The following is a 19,006-nucleotide window of genomic DNA, read 5'->3' as shown; positions in this document are numbered from 1 at the left end:
GCGATCCATAGTGATCAGTAAAGCAAGGAGAGAACGAGGCTAGGAGGAGTCATGAAACTGCTGGACAAACCAAAACCGGTTTCACATATCTAAATACAATGGCCAGGTGTTGTCGTATCACCAAGAGATGTTGCAGAAATCACCGCAGAACTCCTACCTGGGACCGGATAGCCCTGATTTTTCTGTCCTGCCCTCTGCTCTTCTCCAGTGCCTGTCAGTGGAATCACGCCCAATTTGTGCCAGTTTAAACAAACTATAGCTTTACATTTTTCAAAAGAAAGAGCTGATAGAGCCTGCTTCCCAGCCCTCTGTACTTCCCCCTTCTCAGCACTTTCTACACAGGGGCTGAGGGACCATCCAGTTTTCCTCCTGTAGAGGACTGACTGACGCGCCTCTCCCTTGCTTGACACAGGCAAAGTATTTTCCTCAGAGTGTGAGAACCACCTATAACAGGTAGCCCAAGTCCAAACACTTGCAATATTTAAAACCTGCCCAAGGGTGCTGTGGGAGAGCTGAACGCACATCTCAGTGCCAGCACTTCTTCCACAGGCAGTCCTCTTCCAGACTCAGCCTCCGCTTTGGCTACGGAGTTGGAGTCAGGATCGTGACCATGCCTGCATCGAAGCCCCTCATTTGGCAATGACAGACTCCCTTGAATTGTTCATCGGGCAGCACAGCCCCATGCTTGCCACTCTCGGAGTAGAGCTGGTCACGGGACTGTGGGAGGGAAGCCCTGTGGCTGCCACCTGCTGCCTAAATGATCTGAGCACCACGTGAACGCAGAGATACAGGAACTTTGGATGTAGTTCTCATTGGCAGACTCTACGACTCATTTTGCAGCTAAGCAAACATGCCTACTTGCAGTCCAAGTTGTCTGTGCTGGGATTTCAGAGAAACTATCAAACATTTCCGTTTTCTTTCCCGCCCTTCCCTCAATCCCACTCCATGTGTCACTGCCTTCCCAGTGAAAAATTCCTGCAAGGGGGAGCTCTGCCAGCTCATCCAGGCTGGCTGTAAGCCCCACCCTTTTTTAGCTTCAAGGGAATGATGCCTTGCTGCTGCCCCGTCTCCACGTTTATTTAGATCGTCAGCTATCTTTCTGCTTGCTCCACCCACCTCGCAAGGCTTTTCCATGACAGCTAAGGAACACTTAGGCAAAGGAATCTCTTGTTATCCAGCTGCCTTCAGTGCTGCATGGGGGCAGTGACTGTAGCTCGGCTTCCTACAAGCAGCCCCTGAAGAGGTTGGAGTGGGAAGGCTCGAGCCAGGGCACTCCTGCAGTCCGTAATTCCAGGCTGGATACGGTCGGCAGCTCCTGAGAGGAGCCTGCACCAGCCCAGCTCGGGGCCAGCCCCAGCATCGAGTCAGCTTTCATCCCTCCCCATGTCGCCGAGCGTGTCCCAGCCAGACTCCCGACGTTCCTCTTAATGCGCACGGGGTACCACGCCCTCCCTTACTCATGCAATAACCTGATTAGATTTGGCTTTTGCTTGTTCGTACCACCTGATTTATACATAGGGTTAAAGACCACAGGCTCAGCGGTCTATAGTAACGGGGTTATTAATTGCACGGTGCCAGATGTGTAAGATGTTGGACTGGAACTGTAAATGGTTGGACTGGATGATCTTAAAGGTCTTTTCCAACCTAAACGATTCTATGATTCTATGATTCAATGTTTTACAGAGAGAATGAAAGCAGGACAAGGGTGTCTGCCCTGAAATTTCGCAATGCAGAGACAAAATCCTGGACAGGATCGTTGTTTAGATGAAAACAAAAACCTTTAGGAAACTAATACCTCAGCTCAGCTGCAACCCTATTCTGTACATCATGCTTAACTAACCCAAAGTCAGGTCAGGGTAAAACATTACCAGTGTCAGATGGCTGATATCTGTTCTTAGTCACAGCAAATTCCGTTGGGGATTTCACCTCTGCCTTCAGCATGCATTATTGCAGCGGACAACATACACACCCCGCAGTTTTCTGAAACCTCAGACTAAATAATCCTGTTCCTGTGCTCTCTCCCTGTTCTCTGCAGGAAAATGTCTTGCTTGTGCTTGCTCTATGAACTGACCTGCAAAATTCTTCTTTTGTTGGCCTTAAAAGCCATTCTCCAGATTTTTTCAGCATAGTTTCATTCTTAACCATCACTTGGACGACGGCCAGTCAGAAACATTCATCTCTTAAACTTTGCAACCTGGTACCATCCTCGCCTTCTCCTGCTTATCTCAGTGTCACTAAGGAATGCAGGGCTCACCCCTAGCACCCTGCAGGCAGAGGGGTTTTGTGCAGCACTGAATCAGGTCCGGGGAGGGGGCCGTGTCTGGTCTGGCTCAGTTCTTTGTGCATCATCCATGTGAAAAGGCTGACAAAAATGCCTGCCTTTACTAAACAGTCCCCCAGGTTGCCACTGAAATTCTTGGAAAAGTAGAAAAAAAGACGACGACCGTGACGAAACACAGCAACATGAGAACAGGCCAAAGTGACTCACAGAGAGGAAATCTCTGCCTGCTGCTACCACACAATTTCAAAGAAACTGGTGAGCAAGGGCTGCTGTCTGCTCTGGGGAACCTTCACCAATACCTGGGCAGCTGTATGAGATGGAGTACCATAGTGGGGTCCCAAACAGGGCTCGTTCACCCGCTGTGCAATAAGCCAATCTTCACCCACTGAGATGAGATATTGGGGTTTTTTTCATTTCTGTGCAGAGATGGGTGCTAGGTGGTAATTCCACAAAGCTAGCACACCTACCAAAGTTTTCTCTAACTTTTACACATTACAGTTAACACACCACACCTACCTACTACATAATCATTACATTAGCTAAGCATGCTTGTCTCATACTGGTTCATACCTTCTTCACTTGAAAGTACAGTATGATTTTAACTTACTACGCATGCTCAAGGAGAGTGGGGAGGTAGTCTTTCTACTTTTTAGTTGAGTCGGTGGCCGCAATCTCCTCCTGCTGAAATTACCTTTCCCCTACTTTCCTTCTTGGCAGATCCTTAGTATCTCTTCAAAGTTTACTAGTGAAGACAATAATACATCACGTTGTGTCCCATTCCTGGACAATTTGTCATTAACAATCCATTAAGCAAACAAAAGCATAGATAGGGTAGGGCTTTACAATGGACATTCTATAGCAGCATCAGTTTGGGATAACAATAGCAGTAATATTCCAGATGATTAGAGTTTGCAGCTAGGCAAAGAGCTGGGAAAATACAACACCTGCCTCACAAACCCGGCATCCGAAGAGCAGAAGCAAAGGCGGAAAATAAAAATAACAAAAGCTCGTTTTCCAAGGGTGTTCTGCTTCTTGCGAGAGGTTCTCCGTATCACTCGGAAATCAAGGGCCTCTGGGCAAAGGCTCACCTCCCTCCCACCTTCACTGAAATGAGCGGCCCACTTCCAAACTTAACGGTTGGGCTGCTTGGCCAGTCCTACGCGGCTGCTCGTCTCAGTCTCCGAAACGAAGTCAGAAACGTTGAACACATTAAAAGTAAGGCAGCATTTGCCTCCCCAGGTTTCAGGGAGTAGTCTTTTTAAGAGATTAAAAACAATACAATAACCAATGAAAATTCACCCTCTGTAAATCCTGAGCTAACGGCAGCAAACACAACGCGGGTACTTCATAGCCCACCGCAAAGCGATGCCACATCCCCGCTCCCCAGCTTGTCTCAAAGAGGAGCTTCGCAGCCCGCAGGTCTGCAAAGCCAAAGGGAAGGCAGGGTTTCCACCGGCCTGGCAGGGCCTGGCCTTTCCTCCTATTACACCAAATTCTTCAGATTTTTTTAGCCTGCTCCAATTTGCCCTTTGAACCTAGGAGAGTGCAGATCTCTGATGGTACCTGTTAGCGCACACGTGCCCGGCCTGCACGCTGCCCTAAGCGCAGGCCTGCGAGCTGCTCCACCGGGGTTAATCTGTAGGATTAGCCCCTCATTTAGGAAACTATTTGCCTTGCTTTAGAGCCATTCCACACAGGAACAACATGTACATCTCGCCCAGCCTCCAAGGGAACCGCAATGGCTCCAGAGAGTCCTACTAAAAGACGGTATCTTGTTCTGTGGATGTTCTGGTGTTTTTCAAGGCTCTCTCCCCACACAGATAATGAATGACACGGTCAATAGATAAGGTCTGCGTACATGCAGACTCAAGGGTTTTGGGAAAGCAAGACCTTTATCTGCACTTTAGCACCAAAGCATACAGGTCTGTGTTGCCTTCGTGTCATGGATCTGTTTTGGTGTCCTGACAAATGAAAAGCATTGACTACTGTTCTCCCTGGAAATTTTAATCCTTAATTGTCTTATAGTAGCAGCTGAACAACCACCCTCTTGCTTTTACTTTGGAACAATCTCTACCAATTCATCACTTTCCAGTTCCTGGCTTTATTCTCAGCCCTTGATCAGCCTCATTATTTGAATTCTGGGAATGCTGAGAAACCCAGCTCAGGGCAGGTCCCTTGGTGGGAGATGTTTTACCCTGCCAGTCTTACTTATCCAGCAAAAGATGAGAGAAGGAGCTGAATGGGAATTCTCCCAAGCCACGCGGTACGGCAGACGCAGAACAGAGAACACAACCCACACACAGCGGGACCGGGAGAGGCCTCCCAAGTCAGTCGCGCAGCACGAGATGCCGCAGGCCCTCTCCATCGGCCAAGAGAATTCCTCTCTGCAGGCACAGCAGGTGAGAGCTTTGCTTTTGACATTTCCCAAGGGCCTCCTTAGCAAAGTCATTTGTCCTGTGTGAACATTTCCAGGATTTACTCCCAAGTGCAGGAGTCCTAGGGAGAAATAAAAACACTTGAAGCCTTTTACTGGCACCTAGAGAGCGACCCAAGCCCATGTCAGCAGACAGAGCCCTAGCTTTACATCATCATGACCTGTCAGCAAAGAAACACAATGATTTCCCCTCCCTTCCCCCCACCAGTGGAAGACGTGAGAGTTGGGACTACAGGCACTGATCTCTTCCCTTTACCCCCCTCTGCTTAGACAGACGGAGCAGTCCTGCCTGAGTGTTGGGAAATCAGAGCCCTCCCACCCACCTCCTGCTCGGGCCCAGGGAGCGGGAGAGCTGCCTGGAGCCACCCCCTCTCCAGGCAGGAGAAAGCTGGATGCGGGGGAGTGAGCCTGGAACAAACCTCGCCTGTGCTTGTGGGCAGAGCCGTGAGCAGGGAAAGCTGGGAACAGAAAGGAGGCATTTCACGCTCTCGGCTGAGTCACCAAGTGTATAAAATCAAGGCCAGGCAACTGGAACCACACAGAGCGGAGGCACAAGGCATCAGGACTTCTGGACAGGTACGTGCGAGCGGATGCGGTTTAGAGCCAGAGACTAAGATTAAATCTAAAATCGGGATCCAGCAGTCCCATTCCTCCCATCCTCTCCCTGCCGTGTGCTGGGAATCCAGCAGCTCCCGTGACCAGGAAGCCGAGGCTGCTCAGCTCTTGCCTGGTTCCAGATGACAAAAAGGACACAGGCAACCAAATTATACTATTTGGCCGGTCCCTACTTCAAACCTGGGATGGCAGCAACAGATGACGGTCTGGGCAAGACCTGGCACCACTCGGGGAACAGCAAGTAGCTATAAAGGTTTGGAATAAATCTGAGAAATTTCATACCACATGGGGCTTCAGTCACCCTCCTACACTGTGATATATTTTTGGATGAGGAATGATCATTACGATGCCTGGCAGCACAAAAGACGGCTCAGTAAGAAAAGCACTAGTTCTGGGCTGTAGTTAATTCCCTCCTCTGACACAGATTACCTGCACAGCCTTGGACAAGTCATTTAGGACTTTTTTCCTTTCTTTTTTTTTTTTTTAAATGACAAAGACAAAGCTGGGGCGGGATGAGGAGGGAGCAGACAGGGAACTGTAACACTGAATAGCATGCTCCTTGGTACCCAGCCCTTTGGGGCCCTGACACAGGAGCACGCTCTCCGTTCCTGACCACTTTGACGGAAATGTGGTTCAGGAGCTGCATGTTCAGGATCTGCTTTCCCCAGCAGCTGGAGTGCATCCCGTGCCCCAGGCACTCACCTGCAGCAGGGCCCCAGCCCTGCCACCGCCGGGCTCCGGGGCACTGCCAGCGGGTCAGGAGCAGAGGAGGAGGGCGAGTCCCAAAGTGCCTTTGGGGTCCCCACCGTGGCTGTCACTCAGATCGGGGCAGAACTGCCCTGGCAGAGCCCACGCGAGCCCGGGGCTTTTGCTGTTTCAACTTCTGCTAAGGGAAGGAAAGCCCTTCCTAGCATAGGAAAGGCACTTTTACCTGCCCACCCCATCGCAGCTCAGCTCAGCCCAGTTTGGGCTCCTACGTCCTTTTAATGTTTGACAACCCTCCCCTGCCTTCGGATCCATACATTTGCTTTGGACAGACAACCTCACAGAAAAAACAAACAAACAAACAAACAAAAACCCTTGCCATGCTCACACCTGACCCTAGCCCTGTTGCTTGGGTATCATCCCATTAGATAACTCTTCCCAGCGGGCTGGCCAAACTGGACACCGTGCAGCAGGACAGCCCTGTGGAGAGCAACACACAATCGGGTATAAATTCAAGTCCCATAACATGGCAATATCCTTCTCCTGCAGCTCGTCCAGCATAGTACCAACTGGTATTTTTGTACTGGAGTAGCACGGGCACTCCCTCATACCCCCGTACAGCACAGAGGCAGCCGAGCAGGGAGACTGGGGAGCCCACCTCCTACGCTGCTGCTGCTGCTCTGGGTGCCGGACTGGTATTGAGGGAACTGGCGTGGGAACCAGACACACGATACAACTTGGTTGCTTTCTGCATGAAAAACTGTAGGTATGCTTAGACTAAGATTGTGTGATACTTCTGTCCCCAAGGGTTCATGTTTACTTAGGCTTAATTACAGAAGAGACATTAATCCTCACTTCTGCTGTCTGGATGCAATAGGAAAGGACTGCCAAATGTTTCACTTTTCAAAAGCTTGTAGCTGCCTGGAAGGAGTTCATTTAGTTCTTAATGCTGACATTCTGTTTTCCCCTCCCCAAAACAAAAAAACAGATTTTGCAAGTTAATTGCAAGCCACTTAGGAGAAGGATGTTTTCACGCTTGCTCATCCTCTCTCTGCTGGTGGCGAACACAGCGTCGGGCCCGGTGAGCAGAGCAGAGCCTGCAGCATCCAGGGACATCACCACCTTTTTCCAGCTGGCTCAGGAAGACTCTTGGGAGAACGTTAATCTCACCAGCATGTCCTGTGAGGATCGGAAGAACAGGACCTGGGTCACCCTGCAGCTGACCAACAGCAGCCTGACAGCGTTCCCCGTCTGCCTTCCGGAGGCCCTGGAAACCTTGGATCTCAGCAACAACCTCTTAGAGGAGGTGAACGGCACGGAGATAGCGAACCTCCCACGGCTGCACAAGCTCGCGCTGAGGCAGAACCATCTCCAGGCAGTTAGATGGGGATCTGCAGTCCTCAGCAGTCTCCTCTCCCTGGACTTAAGCTTTAATAAGCTGTCGTCTGTGCCATCATGCCACAGCTCTGCCCTGCCTAATTTGAGGTGGTTGTCCCTGGCTGGAAATCCACTGATTGAAATCCAGCCACTGGCTTTTTCCTGTTACCCTCAGCTACAGTTCCTGAACCTCTCTGCAACGCTGCTCGGGCAGGATGACAGCAGAGGAATTAGGGAGTCTGCTTTTGCCATCAGCCCATCTCCCAGTGAGGCCACGAACAGGCCTGCAAACACCATCAACGTGCTTGATCTGAGCGGGACCTTCCTTGAGAAAAGTAAGTTTCTGAATTTCCTACTGTAAACACGGGACTTGGTCAGGCTGGGGCGAGCAGAAGCCTTGCTGGGACGATGGCTCCCACCCTGGCTGAGCCTGGGGTGGAGGGGGAACACCCCACGCTGAAAGCCACGAACAGCTGGTCCAAGCGTGCAATGCACTCGCCAGCTGTGGTGCAGCTGCGGGGGGAAACCCTCACGCAGACCAGCCTGCCGAAGGAAGGGCAGGGAACGGACATCACCGAACGGGACTGCTTGTCCCACTGCAGTCCCCCACCTCCATCCCAATTCCACTGTCAGCCCTGAGATTAGCTTTGGGACACACAGGAGGAAATCCCTTTCCAGACACGCTGCTGAAATCTTTCTTTGTCTATCGCCACAGTTACACTCTGCTTTATACCACTGTATTGAAGTAGCACAGAGAGAGGCCTTTTGTGTCAACCGCAACCAGCCAAATACTTCCGCACAGGGAGACAATCCCTGCCCTGAGCGATTTACAGCATGATTTTTTTTTTTTTTCATTTGTCTGCCTCCCCTGCCAGCCTCAGTTTGTAACTGAGGTGCTGAGGCGGGCAGATGTCAGATGCCATGCCCAGCTGCTCTCAGCCGGGACCTCAGGGACTCCTCAAGGTAGAGGTTTCACCTCAATGCACATCTAACAGACACACCACCACGCTTCCTCCACGCATTTGCCTAATCTCTCTTGTGCTAGTGAGTTACACAAGTCAGTCGTGGGATGGCAGGGCACTTCTGCATAAGACCTATTCTTCCAGTTTCACGCCCCTCAGCTCTTTTTCCTGTGTGAGGTGAAATGCAAAGTTATTTGCCTTTCTCACACCAGTCAGGACTTTGTGGACCTGTCTAATCTCCCCCCACCCACCGCTTCTCTGAGCAGAGAAATCCTTGTTCATTTAATCTCACCTAATAGGAAAGCTATTCCGTATCTCTTATCAGCTTTATTGCCCTTCTATCTTCCCTTCTCTCCCTCTGCCCTACGACAGCATGACCTGCAGGCAATATTACAAAAACATGAGTGCATGGGTGTTTATACACTGGTGTATTGATTTTTGTTCTATTCCTTTCCCAAAGAGAACAGTGGCAGAAGACCACAGAGATATTTTAAATCTCTATGAAACCAAACCTTTTTTCTAGGCAGAAATCCACAGGAATGCTCTATTTAGGCAACGGGTATAAATCTTTTTTTCCGCTTCAGTTCAGCCAGAGTGGACCAGAGACTTGCCCAACCTCAGATCCCTTCACCTGACAAAGATGTCACGATTAAGAAGCCTCGATACTGACCTCTTCAAGTCCATGCCTGGTCTCCGAGAGCTGAACTGTCAAGACTCCCGCTCACTGGGTTTCGTGAGGACAGAGATGTTTGACAGTGCTCCTCATCTGAGCCGTCTCTCGTTTGAGAAGTGAGTTGTTTTCTTTTTTGTTCTCCCTCACGCAACATTGCCTTTGCCTCACAGCACCGTGGTGCCTGGGAGCTGATTTCTATGCAGAGTTTGCTTGTTATCAAATATTTGGGAAGGAGGGATGGGCTTGGGTACCATGGAGGAACGCTTATACTCAGATATGCCATGTAAAGCCTGCGATGTAGACCTGATAGAGCAGAAGAGCTGATGCAGCCCAAAAAGGTGGCATAAGACTCATAGCACAGTTACTGGTTGCTTGAGATGGCATCCAACCTGCTCCCACACTTCTGCCTTATCTCCCAGTCCAATGGATGAATTCCTCTAGCACTGTTAAGATTAACACAGACCCACTGAAGCCCACTTGAGACACAGACCGTGTTTCCAACATCTACAATGGCAATGCCTCACCAGAGGAGAAGCGGGTCACTGAGGCCTCCTTGCCCTAGAAAGGATGAATGCTGACCGTTTCCTAAAATCTGCACCTTGGAAGCAGTCAAAAATCCTGTCCTTCCCACTTTTAGTGTGAGAGATTAATATCATTCCTTGTTCAGCATTAGTAAAAGCAATGGTTTAGGCCTTAATCTAGAGGTAACACCTCAGTGTGATTTACTTGGTATGTCACACACCTGTTGAAATACTAAGGGAAACAAAAGTCTGAAAGTGATTTATCAAAATAAGAGCAGGCAAACTGTATATAGAACAGTCAGCATAAAGGAAAAGATTTGGAGAGCACCTTAAAAGATTTCTGTAATACAGGCCCGGACTATAAGCATATCAGAAAACAAACACTAGAGCACTGGCTGTGCTCTGGGAACCAGTTTCAGGAAAATAAACCCATTTAAGCAAAAAAAATCCCAATAGATTCCATCCCCCACTAGATTGCCACACTGAATTTACACCACATTTCACAATACTGTCAGGAATACCAGTTCAAAGCGCTAAAAATCACGACCCAAACTTAAAAAACAAAGGAGTAGCAGTTAAAGTCACAGACAAAAGAGAGCATCTTCCGAGCGCTCAGACTGCAGGGAGCACATTATCACACTCTTTCTGCAGCTAGGACAGCTTAACAGTAAAGGCAAGCAAGATCTTCCTGTATTAGTCATTTGAGTTTAGTAGGTGAGAGTCTATATTATGAGAGAGGCAATTAACATGAAGAGGGTGATTGGCATAGAGAAAGTCAAGGCACTACAAGCAAACGGAGAAAGAAACCAGAGAAATGGCATAGTGTAAAGAAAATTGTAGCTGAATGCACGATGGCAGAGAGGAGATCATCGTCTTGCCAAATGCTAGGTCCTTTCCCTTCCAGTTACCATCCCCTTACAATGCTTTTATGCTTTATCACACAGCAGCTACACTGTGCAAATTAGAGAGACGGGCAGGTATTAGCCTGGACTTTAAAGTGCAGAATGGTGCTGTTGATAACTGGCTGCTTCCAAGGGAACTGGGAATATTGCTTTGTGTCTTAGATGCTCTGGGATACTAAGCACAGTCCAGTCCTTGGAAGGCAGCTCAGCGTTTGCCAATTATTGCGTTTGTCATCTTGTAGCTGTAACCTGAGTTCCTTCAGTCCTTGGAATACCAATTCATCGGATAGCATCATCATCAACTTGCACGGAAATCCTCTGTTATGCGACTGCCAGCTCTCCTGGCTGCTCTCCGAGCCCAAGAAAGTTGTGCTGCAAAAGTAAGTGAGTTCAAGGAGATAAAGTAATGCTTTTCAGACACAACTTGCATGTGTAAGTTATTTGGGGACCAAACATTCACTGCCATCCGAGTTATTCAAATTCCTTGTGTGTTCTTCCCTTCCACAAGAGGTAGAAATGCAAAATAAAGTCCCTTTCAGGGACAAAGCATGGCTGAATTATACTTGAATGTGGACAAACGCGGCGGGCACATGTAGAACAGTATAGAGTGTTATTAGCTGTGGATTCCACTTTAAGGTGACAATAGTTTATTTTCTCACTATTTCATTTTATCTGTTAGCTGGAGATAAAAAAATGAGCTGGCTTGGTGGCCTTGATGGGCCAGCACTGGGAGCAGGAACTGGAAGACTTTGCAAGAACTTTAGCAGATTATTTCCTCCTTGCCCTCGCATTCCCAAAGCCCCTTGCAAATAGCACCATTTGTCACCTATTGTTTTCATGTTCTCCTACAGTTTTACAGACTAATTACAATAAACTGTAGTTAAACGAAGTACTTTGCATATGTATGATCTCTCTTTTTGAAAGGCCACCAAGAAGATTCGTCATCAGTAGGGGAGAGAGCGGGGAAGTAGATTGTTAAGATTAGATTGTTTCCATCAGGATGGGCTTAGCAGTTGCATTGTTTACCAAAACATGCAAGCCTGAGTCAAGAAAGAACTCAAGCTTAGTCATTTGAAAGCACATCCTGTGTCAGCACAGCTCCAGCTGCCTAAACCAGCTGGCTTAAGGGTCCCTGTGTTCCCCTCCTAGTGTGGCATTAAAGTCTGACCCTTTACGACAAGTTGCCTTGAACCCCCACACTCTTGCTATGGTTCACAGTCCTTGCACCAAAGGATGCTTCCTCTCCGGCAAAAGATATTTCTGCACCTTACAAAACCAAAAAGCCAGTCAGCTAAGTTCCCAGTGCTGCGGAAAGCCATCTGCCAAGCACAGGACTGTTGTTAAGACAACCTAGCTTTGGCCTAGGTTTCACATCATCTTTAATAAAAAGACTGGTTTTGGACAGCAGGTTGCCAGTTCCAATCCAAGCAGCCTTACAGGCACCTGTAATGTTCTGGTGGATTTCTATTCTAATAGATATTTTATATATATATATATATATATATATAAAATATATTTTTTAATATATATTTTATATCTAATAGATATAATATTCTATTCTAATAGAATAGAAATTCTAATCTATTCTAATTTGTCCCCTCTGCAGGGCTCGGGAGACTTTCTGCAACACAACTCAGGAAGATTGGGGCAGACCTTCAACATCGTTTTCACTGCTAGAGCTCTATGATAAATGCCAGCCCAAGAGAAACGTTACACTGCCCGATTCGAACACACCCATTCCCGAACATGATGCTTTCAGCCTTACCAGTTACGATGCAACTACTGTGCTAACAGCAACAGACTCTGCTCCGCTAACCAGAGACACTCATACCAGCTCCCTAGTTCAGAGGAGTGTAATGAGCATGACGGCAGCCAACCCAACTGAGCCGATGCTCACAAAGGCCAACAGTTCCTCCCACGAGGAGTCGCCAGTTTCCGAATCCATGAGCCATCCCCCTTCCTTCATGTCCATAACCTCCTCCCAGGATTTTCTCAAAGAGCTCCATAGTCACTCCTCGGATTATGGCTCCACAAGTCAAACTGAAACAGATCAGCTAAAGAGAGAGCGCACAACGACCGATGCGACGTTTCCCCAGGAAGGTCCATTCAACCAGCCCACTAGTGATTATTCTACTAGAGCAACAAAAAACCCCGATGCCACTGACCATTACAGCCATTCCCTTGCCACTCACGCTGCGGAAGGTACACCACAAACGAGCCTACCACGGCTGAATTCCACAAGGACCAACGCTCGGTCAGAGCCCGCATCCACCAGATCACTGATACACTATGTAGACGACTACGATTACGATGAACAGTCGACAGAAACCCCAGTGCAAGTGGCATACACCTCCTGTGACTACAATCCATGCAGGCACCTTCAGAAGCCGTGCAGTGAACTTCAGAGCGTATCCCGATGTTTATGTCCTGGCATGTCGAGGGAAGATGAGGTTCCAGATCCGCCGATGCTCAGAGAGGTGTCTGAAGTTACAGACAGCTCTGCACAGATACGCTGGTGCGCCCCAAATTCAGTTGTTCGCACCTATAAGCTGATGTTTCATGCCCAAGACAACGAGGACAGACAGTTTGTCCTGGACAATATTTATTCCACATCAAGGCAGTACACCCTGTATGATCTATTACCATACACCACTTACAACATCTGTGTGGCTGCTTTGAACAAAGCCGGGTCAAGCCAGGCAGCAAGTCAGGGAACTCCAGGTGATTCGTGCACCAAATTTAAAACAAAACCCAGCTACAAGGCTGTCTTTGCTGCTCTGTCTGCAGCAGGCGGACTCTTCCTCATTTCCACAATTATTTTGTCTGTATGTCTGTGTAAGGCGTGTAAAAAGCCTCAGAGTGAGCAATATGGTACGCACTTAGTCTCTTATAAGAACCCAGCATTTGATTATCCGTTAAAATTACAAACCACTAATTAGCTCTAGGGGATTGTTCTACACTAGCAAAGCTCACCGTCTCTATCACATTGGTATGTTTTCGTGAGACTCTCAAAACATCCTTCAGCAAAACTATGAAACATCAGACTTCACAGCCCTTATGTTTCTAAGGGAGAGAAAACCACAGAAAAAGAAAAACTAATAGTGAAGGTAGTCAAACAAAAAATCTCTTTGGACTCTTGTTTGCTGTTCTAAGCACCAGCAAACCTGGACGCCAACCTTGAAAGGTTGTTTTTATAATCACCTACAAATACACTAGCATACCTTTCACACAGTGAGAGGCTGCCTTGCCAGCTGTCTGCCGCCAGCATTTCTCATGGATACAGTCCGGTAACAGCCACGATCCAAGATGCATCTAGCTAAGCAAGGCAGACTCTGCTTTTATTCACATAAGCAAAGTTGGGTTTTCAATTTCTTCTAATGTCCATATAAAGGTATTATCCAAAAAGAGAGTATCACTGGAAGGAGTGAGAGAAAGGTCTCCTTGGGCTCAGTGGCAAGGTGCCGTGCAGATCTAACTCCAGTAAATCACTCCGGCGACTGCAACTGCTCAGCACAACTTCAGTTCAGGAAAAAGAAACATGAAGATTAATGGTAAAAAAGGACAGGCAGGATCCTTAGGGCAGGGATAATTGTTTTGTTCTGACTTTTGTACGATGTTTTCCACAACTGAGGCTCCCGAGTGCTACCACAATACCAATTTACAGGCAGCGAGGAGCTTGCAGTACAGCAGTAACCCACAGAAGGAGGGAGCAGTTCGCATTTGCTTCGCAACTGATTTTAAGCAGAGATGATTGCTCAGTCCCATCTACAGATTTAGCAGGCTGATGATTTACCTCATACAGAGGCAAAGAGCCAAGTAATGAAACAATTTAATGCGTATGTTGCTGAGACTTGAAAAACTGAAATCCCATCCACTAGCAGCAGACAGTTATGCAGACTTTTTTCAAAGGTACTTTTGGGTGCTAAATTCTGCTACAAAAATAGTAAGAGATGCTGAGAATCCCAGTTCTTCGGCAGCTTTGAGCTTGCCATTAAAATTCAAAGAGATGTTTGTGTAAGGGGAGGTGTTCGTCCCGATCAAATACTTCCTATTCAGAGACCCATAGATTTATGTTCCAGTAACTGCACACTTCTGCTGCTGTATAGATACAATATGTAAAATCCCCCCAGGTATCAGAGAGTGAAAGGTACTATATAGTGTAAAAGAGTCTGTTCTGTGCTTTTTTTTTTTTTTTTTAATGCTTCCAGTATTAATGGAAATAAAAGCTACAGAGTTGAGTTCTGGTTCTTTGTTAAAGACCTAGATCTCTGTGTTTTCTTTACCACCTACAAAGTTTAGCCTGAGAAATCAACTCAAACGTTTTGTTGTTTTGGAACAAACTTTCAGCATATAGTAATCTTTTTATTATGGTAAATTTGTGTTATCTGATGTCATAAGAGCTTTCATTTTGTACATGCATAAGGTGGCCTGTGGCATCCTCACCATTATGGGCTTGCGGCCCTTTCATGCAAGTTTGTCCTTTCCCCTACACCAGTGCTGGGAATGACACTGTCACTGGACAGGTGCTCGTGGGAAATTCCTGCCATGCCCGTCCTGAGCTGCTGAGCTAGGCTGAGCCCCGGGACTCAAACTCACAATAGAAGTAAAATGCAAAGGGAGAAGCCAGGCTGGCATCACCTTTCACTTTGAAAATCTCTTTTATTTTCACATTCTGGTAGTTCAGACCTTTTTTTGCTTGGACTTAAGTTTTTCATACGTATTTCCAGCCTGGTTTTTCCTGCATTTTCTGGCAGGTCTAGTGAACAGGCGCAGATGATGCTTTAACTTCATTTGAAGTGAGCAGGAACCTTCAGTCTTTGATTCATTATTCCAAACGGGAGCAGAGATCATATATTCCCTTGTGTTTGTACAACATAGCTCTAAGAGACCTTGACTGGGGTCTTTGGTGTTACCAGAAACAGAAACAAAGTGGAGCAAAATAAGAGATTTGTGAATAGCAATTTATATAGTCTTGAAGATTAGCTCTAGAGGAGGATGAAAAAGATACTCCAGCTGAAAATAAAGATTGTTCCAGCTTAACTACAAGTTAGTCCAAAGCAACAGGACGTCGTTTAAAATGAGATTTTGAGAGGATACGTCTAACTACCCTTTACAACACTGCAACTCATAATCACTGCAATGCCTAACTAGAAAGCCACAAAGGTCAGCAGAAGACCTGCCAGTAGCAGGATTTGGCTCCCCTGAGGGTCAGTGACCAGGGGACACTCCAACCTGACACTACCCAGAAGCACACCCTCGTATCGACCTCAGTCACTTGAATCTTTCCCCACTGTGAGATGCAGGTTTATCACAACTGATTTCTCCAACCAGTTCTCACTCCAGCCTCTCCTGACTTTTATCAGGCCTTCACTGCCTTCAAGCCAAGGCACCATGTCAGAGCCTCCCATGCTTTAACAGTGCCCTTCCTGGGAGCCAGACAAATATATGTCCCACTCCCACGTCCCCCACTTGCTTCAACTTAAAGTAACCCTCAACAGCCCAGTTTCATCTGGGCTGATGAACCGTCCCGAGGCACAGATCCCCCAGACAGCAGTAGTGCCTCTCTCTTGCCCCATCACACTCTACCCTTTCACAAGTGGGATGGAAGAGATTTAGCAGCAGGATTCAAAACATGGGATCTTTATTTATCAACACTTACGGTAAGTATCAGTGCTTCAGGTGCAGAAGTTCATTTTTTTTCCCCCCACTACGACTTTATAGTTTCACCAGACTGTATTTTAGTAATGACCAACTTTACTCTGCTGTCTTTTTTTCTCTATTTGAATCAGTGCTTCTCTTACATCACTTTTTCCTGATATTTGTGCTAAGCCACAACCATTCTTCCTTGGATATATTTTATATATATATATATACACTCTGAAACAATTTTCAAGTTACGAAAGTTAATGGCTTTACTCTGCCGTACTTCAAAAATTCCAGCTTGGATAAAAAAGTCCTCCCCTGTATTCCCACCCAGAACGCATGTGTCTTGTAAATAGCTGCTGCAGCCCAAGAAGAGGTAAAAAGACAATTATTCAAAAGGCCAACTTTCATTTGAGTAAGTCACAATATTTCCAAAGTAAGTAGTCACGGATAAAACTTTTCTTTGAAAGCACTGCCTATTGCTAGTTCTTAAAACCGATGTGTACTTCTAGAAAAACTGAATCACTGCATTATCCACTCTAGATTTTTTTTATTGTAGATTTAGAAAGTAAACCCTAAAAAGCAAGCAATATTTTAATCAATAGGGTAAAGTTATCTTGAAGCCCATTTTCTGGCCCCTACATAATCCAAGTATAACTGCAGAAAAAAAATTTATGTCATCCCCATTCCCCAACCTCAAAACCCAGAGCTGTCATTCTTGTAAACGCAACTAATAACCAGTTTGGGCATTTCCTGTATTTTCCTTACTGTGGATCGACAGAAGCAGCAGAGCTGGCGCTCTCAGAGCTGTCTGGGACTGGGGCAGTGAGCAGAGCAACCAGGGAGCCAAACAGAAACTTGCCCACCCACATGTAAAGCCATGTTAAAAAGTTGCCCAGCTCTGCTCTGCCTGGTTGTTCCTCCCCATCTTCCTGTTTGCACCCAACAGCAAATCCTGTTTGTACCTCCAAGCCAAAGACATGAACCTTTGGCAGCGTGACTGGGATACCCAAATATCTCTGAAACAATTTTAAAAGCTAACAAAAGCCAACCCATTAAAAAAAAAAAAAAAACCAACAATCACCAAACAATTAATAATCCACTTACTGTTTCACAGTTCAACTTGTCCTGTTTCTCGGTGAGAGGAAGATCACTCGGGGGAAGCACAGGGAGCATTTAAATATGTTTTTTGAAGAGCTTGTGTAATGTTTTTCCTGGCTTTTCTGCCTAAGAAGAAATTGTGTCTGCTTTCCTAAGGACCTTCTCCATTCACCTGTCAATGTTTTTTTTCATTCTACAGAACCAAGTTCAAGCAAAGGAAGTCCAAAATAGCCAACGGTACACGCGGGCGCATCCCCTGGGTGTCACAGCAGAAGTGCACGCTGCTCCGTCTCTACCCCAGCATTTGAAAATCAGTCACAGAGTCTCATGGAGTCTCCCAGCAGAAACACTCTGGGAAAAGGAGCCAATGCCTGAAAAGGCCTCCAGACGGAAAAAAAGCAGCTCTCTAAGGGCAAAGGCCTTGCTGGCTGTGAGGGAACAGAGAGGGACCACCTTGTCTTCAGTGCAACAAATGCCATTTAGAGAAGCAGGCACCAAGAGCCATGTCCTGGGCGGCAGAAGCGGGTGGGTGGGAAAGCCCAGAGCAGCAGGACGAGGCGCTTCAGCCTGATCCGCCTCAGTGACAGGAGGGAACCTGCTTTCGAGAGTTGTACCTGCCCAGTGGCGTGACAGGCATTTAATGGGCCAGCTGGGAGACGATGCAGCCCAAGGTGGGGAGCTCATATCATACCACTGGCTTTATCAGCCTCTTCGTGGAAGGATGCAAAATCAACCCACCGTGCTCACTCAGCAAGCAGTGCACTGGCACAGACGTACTCCTCCGCAGCGGTCTCCAGAAAAACACATTCATGTGGTGTTAGAAACGAGGATGTCTCTGGGGGTTCAGGATCTTGCTTGTCAAGAAGCATCAGATTCGCACTGTACCTGTGAAATACAGAGATACTTATCACAGGCGCAAACATGTTTCGTGTTTGCAGAAACAGGTATTCATAAAAGAACATGTTTAAACTCCTGGTGCTTTTTTCTTTTTATCAGCTGTCCAAAGTATGCAGAGTTTGTTCTGAAGCAAGGCAATATATTAAAACAGTAATTCCAACCTCTTTAAAAAGTTATCACGCCAGGAGGACAACAAATAACAATATTCTTTTGAAATACATTCAGGAAGCAATCCCTTACAGCAAGGCTGGTGTTCTGCTGTCACCTAGAGGGAGAGGGTGGAATCATCTCCCCAGGTACGAACCCACACAGAAACATTCTTTCACCAAAGAACTTCAGCCTGCATCCTACAGACCAAGCTCACTAACTTACACTACCCACGTGCCTGCCTGCGTGCATCTGTGTATCCTTACCTAGTCACATTTGAAGGGAGGGAAAGCAGAAGTGCTAAGAATTAACAGTGGCAACAGTCCCAGTCCCATTATCTGTCCCTGTCTCTGATAATTTTTGTAGCCTTATGACCAGGAAGTTCTCTGCCAACTTGACACTGGGAAGGAAAAATGTAAATGAAAATGGCATTTTCTTCAGAGCAAGGAGGGGATTACTGTCTGAGAAAACCAAAACTGGTAAATCAGCCTACAAGTGCAATGAGATTTTTTAAATATTGAAGATTTTGGAAACAGAGATCAGATCACATTCATTGCACTTACAGAAAAAAAAAAAGCAAGAATTGGTTGTTTTTTTGATTCTGCACAGATAAAGATCAGTAACAGTTAAGCATGTTTATGTAATCTGATATCTTGAATTTCATTTTGCATATAATATTACTGTGGAATATTACAATAACTGGATGGGGATCTTCCAAGCAACTCTTATCTACTTCAAAAGACACCGA

At 46.8% G+C, this 19,006-nt stretch overlaps 1 protein-coding gene across 1 annotated transcript; it reads left to right on the top strand.

Annotated features, from left to right (window-relative positions):
• The first annotated feature begins 7,059 nt into the window (after window positions 1-7,059).
• LRRN4 (leucine rich repeat neuronal 4) lies at window positions 7,060-13,409 on the top strand. The gene is made up of 4 exons (XM_075708304.1): window positions 7,060-7,747; window positions 8,959-9,163; window positions 10,713-10,850; window positions 12,077-13,409. Exons 1-4 carry the CDS (start codon window positions 7,060-7,062, stop codon window positions 13,407-13,409), a joined length of 2,364 nt encoding a protein of 787 aa, XP_075564419.1.
• The last annotated feature ends 5,597 nt before the right edge of the window (window positions 13,410-19,006 follow it).

The sequence above is a fragment of the Pelecanus crispus genome, chromosome 3 (genome assembly GCF_030463565.1).
Source record: "Pelecanus crispus isolate bPelCri1 chromosome 3, bPelCri1.pri, whole genome shotgun sequence".
NCBI lineage: Eukaryota > Metazoa > Chordata > Aves > Pelecaniformes > Pelecanidae > Pelecanus > Pelecanus crispus.
Note: the sequence above shows the minus strand (reverse complement) of the source record. Positions and strands in the feature narration are given on the sequence as shown.

Coding starts and splice junctions, on each gene's coding strand:
- LRRN4 (XM_075708304.1), top strand. CDS start 7,060: ATGTTTTCACGCTTGCTCATCCTCTCTCTGCTGGTGGCGAACACAGCG. Junction 7,748..8,958: donor CGGGACCTTCCTTGAGAAAA/GTAAGTTTCTGA, acceptor TTTCCGCTTCAG/TTCAGCCAGAGTGGACCAGA. Junction 10,851..12,076: donor AAGAAAGTTGTGCTGCAAAA/GTAAGTGAGTTC, acceptor TCCCCTCTGCAG/GGCTCGGGAGACTTTCTGCA.